The 7,772-nt window shown below is 40.7% G+C and overlaps 1 protein-coding gene across 2 annotated transcripts; it reads left to right on the top strand.

The window, feature by feature from the left end:
* The first annotated feature begins 77 nt into the window (after nucleotides 1-77).
* On the top strand, nucleotides 78-4,804 carry NDUFB1 (NADH:ubiquinone oxidoreductase subunit B1). Of its 2 annotated transcripts, none has more exons than XM_048485224.1 (4): nucleotides 78-233; nucleotides 1,675-1,716; nucleotides 4,175-4,319; nucleotides 4,718-4,804. In XM_048485224.1, exons 3-4 carry the CDS (start codon nucleotides 4,180-4,182, stop codon nucleotides 4,752-4,754), a joined length of 177 nt encoding a protein of 58 aa, XP_048341181.1. In that variant the 5' UTR covers nucleotides 78-233; nucleotides 1,675-1,716; nucleotides 4,175-4,179; the 3' UTR covers nucleotides 4,755-4,804. The 2 variants fall into 2 exon arrangements, with proteins under 2 accessions (XP_048341181.1, XP_048341183.1); XM_048485226.1 differs by having other exon boundaries at nucleotides 114-186.
* Nucleotides 4,805-7,772: the final 2,968 nt, after the last annotated feature.

Below are 7,772 nucleotides of genomic sequence, written 5' to 3'. Positions count from 1 at the left end.
CAGAAGAAAACTAAAAGAAGTGTTGGTTCTTTCGCACCCCCCCGCTCTCTTTCTTTAATGGTTCCTCCCGACTTAAAGCAGCCCTTAAACGCCTCGACGTTTGGGGGGGCGGTAATGGGCCGCTTCCGGTTGCGGGTGAACCTGTAGGCCTTGACGGATAAGGAAAGGTGGTTGAAGGAGAAGAGGGTAAACAAAATCGGTGTGGGGTTACGGTGAAGAAAAAAGCAATATAGGTAGGGATTTTTTTAAGTAAAGGTTTTTAATACATGCAGTCCTATGAATTATGCTGGATCCGGTTACATGTTCAACTTGTGCAACTAAACCAGATTTATGCTTCCCGTTAGCCGGTTAGGTGCCCCAGGAAGCTCATAAATCCTCTTTAGCGGCAGATTTTCTGAGGCCCCTTCCGTACATGCAGAATAATGCATTTTCACAATTGTTTGCAAGTGGATTTTGCTATTCCACAAAGCTGCAAAGTGCATTGAAAGTGCATTATTCTGCATGTGCGGAAGGGGCCCAAGGGGTGCTATTTTTAAATATGGAGGCCCCTTTTAACCGTTGGCTCACGTTTAGTTTCTATAAATCGGTTATGTGAAGCTGCCTTCTCAGTCAAACCACCCGTCTGTCAAGAGCAGTATTGCCTGCTCTGGTCGGCAGCGGCTCTTCAGTGTTTCAGGTAGAGGACTTTCCGTAGCCTGCTGTCTGGCTCTTTCTACTGGAAATGCATGGGATTGAACCTGTGATATTCTGTATCTCAAATGGATGTACAGTGAGCCCATCCCACAGATCCCATTGTCTAAAGTCTAAACCCTATGTTTTCTAAGTACTATTATGTACCCTTATAAATGGGACTCTTGTGGCACAACTGCTCCTGTAGCATAAACTTTTGTGGACTAGAGCCCATGTTGTCACATGTAAGATGTAGACCTCACCAAGTCATTACATGCATCTGATGATGTGGAATTTAAGATACAAAGGTTAGCATTAGAATAAAATCTTGTTTTTATAGTTTATTTATTTATTATTGTATTTATAAACCGCCCCATCCCCTAAGGGCTCTGGGCGGTGAACAACAAATATTGCAAAACAATATAACAATAAAATTAAAATATCAACATCATTAAAATATATAAAATTACAGTGTTCTGTATAAATCATTTGGCATCCAACATTGTGCTATAGACTTGCTTTATCTCCAGCTCTTACTTTTCTATTCATTTATAAATATTGTAATCCTATGCCGCATTAGAAGCCTCTAATCCTGCATAGGGTCAGACTGTGTGAGTTGTTTGTAAGGACCAAGAAGCTTCTCAATACAATGTTCAGCAGGTTGTTGGCATTAAATATGTGCTAGTCGTGTTCTCTGTATTGGAAGTTAGTTGTGTTCTCTGCATCAGAGTTGACTTAAAAGTTTGTACTGTAAATATTATTCACCACATACATTCCATAGAGTTGTAGGGAACAAGTGTACATAATATAGGAACTGTATTTTAGACTAGAATTCTCTTTTTGTTTTAAAGCAGGGAGGAGAGAAAATGTATCTTACTGGCATTCTTTAAGCACTTTGATTGTGAGTCCAAAGCCGTGGCAAAAATATTCTGGGGTAACTAATTCATGTCCAGTCATTATCTTCCTCTCCTTCCTAACACTTATCTGTTTTGTTTTGCTGTTTAGCTGATATAAATTTGCTTTACAACATCCAGCCTACAACACCTGGTATGTGTCAGACATGAAACTGATATCTTTTTGGCTTGTATTTATTTGTTATACAAACTTTTAGAAGACAGTCATTAATACTTTGCAGGTTATCGTTTCCTTGCTGTTGCCCCTGAATTCAATTATGTTTTTAAGATTTTGGATAGTTAAAATATCAACCTGAATTCACTGTAGCCCTGTAACTTTGTAGAAAGAATATTTTACTATTTGTCCAAACATCTGATAACAGAAATATTTTAGATGTTGCTGCACTTTTTTGATCCATGTCATAGCAATGTGGTTTAGAGAAAATTTGCCTGTTTCTTAAAACATTGCTAGTAAGTGTGTAACCTGATCATCTTCTGAGTATGAACAGAAAGTAGCTCTCTTATTAAGGTGTACAGTATAAACCTATTTCAATTGGCATTACAAAGGAGGTCATAGTGACTTCTTCAACAGAGAGTATTGAAAAAGCATCCTTCTAAGGTAACAGTGCATAATATAGTTGACATGATTTTGAACTATTTGTAGACATCTGACAGAGGTTCTCCCACAGATTGTTTTCTATGCAGGATTTTTAATGTGTAGTAGCCAACCCCAAACTGTTACCTCAGAAATAAATCCCACTGAATTCACTGTGTGCACCCATGTATTCACTCTGATAGTGAATAATGTACTGTTTGGCAACTAATGTTGAAAGGGGTTGTAATTTTCACCTGTTAGACCTGACCAGGAACATTAGCTGCACTCATTGGGTTAGATCCTGTAGAAAAGACTGATTCATGCAAAGGAAGAGGAAGGGTTATTTTTGCTGATTCCTGGTTTTCACAGCAGTGGTTTCTCCCACTGGCCCCTTGTGCTGCTTCAGGGTGTGTGAAGGATCTTCCATCCTTCAAGAGCAGCATTTTGGAAGGCATTTCAGACTGCCATGGGAACAGGAGCAGAGGAAGGTTTGCATCCATTCACAAACTTACACAAGGAGCTCCTTCCTTAATCTTCCTCTTGCAATGTGAACAGGCATCTCAGCTACTCCTTACCATTTTATTTGTGATGGGAGTGTGAAGATTAAAGATCCTTCTGTTAACATCTCAGTGGGACAGAAAATGGCTGAGAGCATCAGGGTACCTATTCATGAGAAACGGAGTGATGCTTGTGTCTGGATGGATCGCTGCCAGAATAGGAATCTCTGATGTGGTATCCAAAAATATGCTTAGGGTACCCATTGCTTCTTTCCTACAAAGCAGTTCTTTCCTAAAGCAAAAGCCAGTACTGGCTTTCCTTTCTCCTCACGGGAGCAGGGTTATTTATTTGTAATTTACACTTGTGTCCTGCCCTCCATCTGAATAGCAGGGCATGGGATGGGAGGCATTTAGGGAGGCTCACAAAATAAATATAATACATGTAATTTAAAACTGCCAAAAACCAGAATTATAAATACCCTTAGTTACATCTAAAACATCATGATGATTCTTAATAAAACAGCACAACACCCCCCTTCCCCTTCCCAAGATTAAATTTCAAAGTCAAATAAAAATCATACAGAACCGGGGAGATACAATAACTGACTGGGTGGTAAATAATAAAAATGACAAACAGCAGAGGGGGGCCCACGATCCAGGTGAGCATAGAATAGGATGTGCGTAGAGGAGAGCGAGAGGCATCTGCTTAATTTGTACAGAAGGTAGCCACTGAAATACAACTGCCTCCATCCTAGGGAGATTTTTTTTCTTGAAACGTCTCTACATATTGAGATAAGTCTTAGGCTTAATGGATGTCATTTTGTGACTGGTTGTGCCCTGCCCCATACCAGCTGTTCTGTGGCGATTCCCCCTGACTGTCCTTTCATTCTGAAAGAGCTGACAGGCACAACAGTGCTAGGAATCTTTACACTACAGGGTACATTTCCTCCGCAGCCTTCAATAGCGTAAGCCTCGCAGATAGTTTACCAGGCTTTAGCTTACCAGATGCCTTATTGAAAACTGTGAAAATCAGTTAATTTGGAAGAAAGTCCAGTGTTGTTTGGTGGGACCTATGCTTGTAAGATCAGTTTTGGAAAAAGCTTTATGATTGCAGAAGATTCTACTCCAGAGCTGGGCAAATTATGGTCTGTGGTCAATGTAGCCCTTAACAATTTTCTGGGGCACCAACTCTTTCCCAAAAGAAGTCTGGGGACTAAATCCCACTAAGAGCCACTGACAGCAGCGGGGGGGTGGGGGGGGTGGGAAGGGGAACACATCTGGTTCTTCAGCAAGCAGTAACAAGTGATTCCCCACACAGCTGGTATGCCCAAATATAAACACTGGCGAGCCAGAGCCAACCGCACTGGAAGCAGGAAATGCTGCTGCCCAGCTTGGAGCCCTAAAACTGCTTAATGTGTTTGAAAAATACAAGCAACTAAATCTTTTGGTGCATGTGTAAACGCTTTGTTTGAGGCAGCCTTTACAATATGTATTATTTCTCTGGTCCTCTTCTCTCCTAGTAATTATGGTGAACGTCCTGAACTTTATACGAGAATACTGGGGTTATTCATTGGTCCCCTTAGGCTTTGTGGTGGGATGGTACTTTGACAAGAGGGAAGACGAGAAGCTGTCAGCTTTCAGAAACAAGAGCAAATTGTTTCAAAGGTTAGTAAGCTGGGATAGTCCCTTACCTGAACGAACAATTCTATTTGCAGCTATATTTGAGATAAAGAACGCCTACTTTCTTATATGTAGAATATATATAATTCTGGTGGATTGGGTGTATATATGGAGGATACACACACATGCACATATATAAACTGCGGATTGGTCCAGTGGAAATCTCTACTGATGGAAGGGGAATGGTTTTGTTTGTTCCTCTCGTCCTGCCACAGTAGACGTGTCGCTCCCAGGAGCATCATTTCAGAAGGAATTTGGGGTTTCACTGGGAAGTGAGTTGGATGTCTTGCTCTGCTGAAGGAAATCCCTTTCACGAGTAGAGGCTGCAATCCTGAAAGAAGAACATTTTTCTAACTTTGTGATCCTTTATTTTCTTTTCACAGGGAATTGAAACCTGGGGAAGAAGTTACATGGAAATAATGAATGACTGATTTTAAAGTTTATGTACAATTAAATTTGCTTATATTTAATAGTGTGTGGTATATTTGTGTCATCCAGCGAAACAAAAGCTATTTTTTTGTTATCTGTAGAAATATTAGGTGACATTTCAGCCATGGATATGCATTTTATTTCAATGGCAGTATTGTGGCCAGAGGATTTTGAGCACATACTTAACTTTTCCACTGAAATCAACGATATTTTTTAAAAATCTTAATGCAAGCAAGTTTGAGACCTGTGTCTGCCAATTTAATCTTTTCTTTCTTGCTTGGAGCTGATGTGCAACTTAAGCATCATTTTGTTGTTGTTTTGAGTTCATAAATAGTCATAGCACAAATGACATTCATAACATCTGGAAAAATAGGTTTTAAATGTTTGCATTTGTGATGCTGCTTAAATCTTGCTGATTGAACCTAAGCAGAAAGACTGGTCAAGTTGACCCTCAATTTATATGAATAAAAGTACACCATTTTTCTGTGATAACTTTAATGAGAATACTAATCATTTTTTGTATATTTTTCTAACAGTACTCTGTTTATGGGAAGTATCATGCCCCCACAGAAGCCTTTATTATTTCCATTGTTAAGTACAAGTTTCCCATAGGTAGCATGGGTTTAGTCCTCTGTATAGTCTCCAAAGGGAGGGAATTTTAGTTAGCCCCTGTCCCTTTAAGAAGTTTCCCAAAAGGCAGTCTTTCTGTTATCTCCCAGCAATGCCCCTGCTTAACTCTGTTCGGTTCAGTACAGGTGCCCAAGGAGTTAGGAGGCAGCAGTATTTTGCCACATCAGAGGTGTACAGAGAGCACAACATTGAGGTTTACAGAGAATAGTTGCCAGATAAACTCTCAAGGAACTTAAAGAAGTGGACTTTCCTGGAAGCAGTCAAAGAAAGAACAAAAGTCTACAGCTTCTATTGTCCAGTCAAGCAAGTACTTTATTTTAGACAAACCCTGGGAAGAGTTAGGATCCTCCATTCTTCTAAATATTAAACCTTTTATTTGAACTGTTAAACCTTGCTTGTGACTCTCCCACTCTGTTCTGGCCGGGCACAGGGCACCAGAAATAGTTTTGCTTGGGGAACAGCACAGGAAGGCTAAACAACTACTGTTCCATGGGAAATAGCATTGAACTTGGCTCCAGGTTCTTCATATTTAGGCTTCTGCGAAAGAGAGGCAATAGTTTGACCAACTGGGATCCTGAAGGAGGTCTAGCTTTCATTTCTGATACATATGGGGATTATTTAATATCTAACTCTTTCCCAATGAAAATAGACTGAGGGTGGTGAACAACAATATACACACGCAAAATCTTTAAAACTAACTTCAGTATGAATTGGAACCAGTTATTTAGTATTTAAAAATGGTGCCCCAACAATTTTTCAGTCTCCCAGAGACTCCACATTTTCAGACTCCTAGAGACTCCACATTTCCTATGGATGGAGGAGGTGCCAATGCAGGAAAAGCACTCCAATAAGATCCAGCAGGGAAGGGTGATTGGTTTTAAGCTGATGCTGCCCTCAACTGTTGGCCTTGTGGAACTGTTTAGTGTTATCTGCCTGGTAGCAGGAATGAAGTGACACCTCGGCAGGAAAAATGTAGAAGGTTTATTTCCTATAAAGAAAGCAATTCAGTAGGACATGAGCTCATGCTCCAAAGCGTGCCCACAGTTAAAATACAGTTTAGACAGTTTTAAAAATTCTGATATCATAGTGACATACAACCTGTATATTTGCACATAACCAATAATGGTTAACCAATATAAGCATAAGAGGAGTTTTGACTTGGCTTTCTACCAATCAGAATCTTGCAACTGCTTCAACAGCATGGATGCCTGAAGACAAGGGACAAGAGAATGCGTAATAATCATAACAAAACCAGGACAGACTCATAACTGCAGACTAGTCTCTAGCAGAAGATAAGGAAACACAAACTTTCTTGCCTGAACACCATGTCCTTAGGAAAAGATTCCTGTCACAGACTAACGTCTTCTAATATTTGAACAATTCTACTTTTTACTAAAAGGCTTACACTAGCCAAAGAAAGCTCCCAGTGTGTGGACTGTTTGTGCATATTGATATTGCTGTTGTCTTCTCACAAGACACAGTGTGTAACAGAGTTTCCCCTGTGATACACCTCTGAAGATGCCAGCCACAGATGCAGGTGAAACGTTAGGAACAAGATCCACGAGACCATGGCCACACAGCCCGGAAAACCCACCAGAACTAGTTACTGTTGTCTGTTTATTTGGATACTTTTTCTTTTTCTCCACGCAGTATAAAAACATACATAAAGACACAACAAATCTATCTAGCAACAGACTAATCCATGGAGCAAGTGGCAGAAGCTCTGACTCTGCTGGTAACAGTTTTTCTCCAGGCACTTTTCTTCCCAGAAGCAGGTTCCTGTCAGCTTGCAGGCTTGTTCGATAGGCTGTACCCTCCTACTCAGAAATTTAGAACCCACACGCAACTGAATTTTTTGCAAGTTTACTCAGAAGCAAGTTCCATTGTGTTCAGTGCAGACTAATGGGTGGGAAACACAAGGACTGTGAACTGCGGGAAATATAGAGTAAATAAATATGTGAAATTCAAATCTAAGGGGAAATAAGGTGGCTTGGAAAGAGGACCAAGAGCAATCAATATTCTACATGTGATCCGATATCAACGTTTAAGGGAATGCTTTTGGAAAACACTTGAGCCTTTTTGGATGGCAGCGATACTTAAGCAGTTGACCTCCCAACGCTAGGGGGCAGGCTGTCCTCGAAGTAGCGCTCCGGCGATTGGCTTCCGGTGGTGTTTTCAAGGGGCTGCAGTTGTAATTATTCTTTAGCCGTACGTCTGGCCTCGGCCGAAAATGGATGTGAGGGTCCAGAGAGGCTCCGCTCTCCTTTGTAGATAGAAATGCATCAGTTAACGACATTCTCTGCCGCTTTCCTTCCCTGCCAGGGAGATGCAGGGATTGGGTGGAGAAACTAAAACTTTGCTGTCGAATGACTCGACTCG

The sequence above is a fragment of the Sphaerodactylus townsendi genome, linkage group LG02 (assembly GCF_021028975.2).
Source record: "Sphaerodactylus townsendi isolate TG3544 linkage group LG02, MPM_Stown_v2.3, whole genome shotgun sequence".
Taxonomy (NCBI): domain Eukaryota; kingdom Metazoa; phylum Chordata; class Lepidosauria; order Squamata; family Sphaerodactylidae; genus Sphaerodactylus; species Sphaerodactylus townsendi.
The sequence above is the reverse complement of the archived record's forward strand: the minus strand, read 5'-3'. Positions and strand labels throughout refer to the sequence as shown.

What these genes read in the sequence shown, in the direction of transcription:
- NDUFB1 (XM_048485224.1), top strand. Translation starts at nt 4,180, where the DNA reads ATGGTGAACGTCCTGAACTTTATACGAGAATACTGGGGTTATTCATTG. An exon ending in AAGAGCAAATTGTTTCAAAG is followed by an intron (nt 4,320 to 4,717) that starts GTTAGTAAGCTG and finishes TTCTTTTCACAG; the next exon opens with GGAATTGAAACCTGGGGAAG.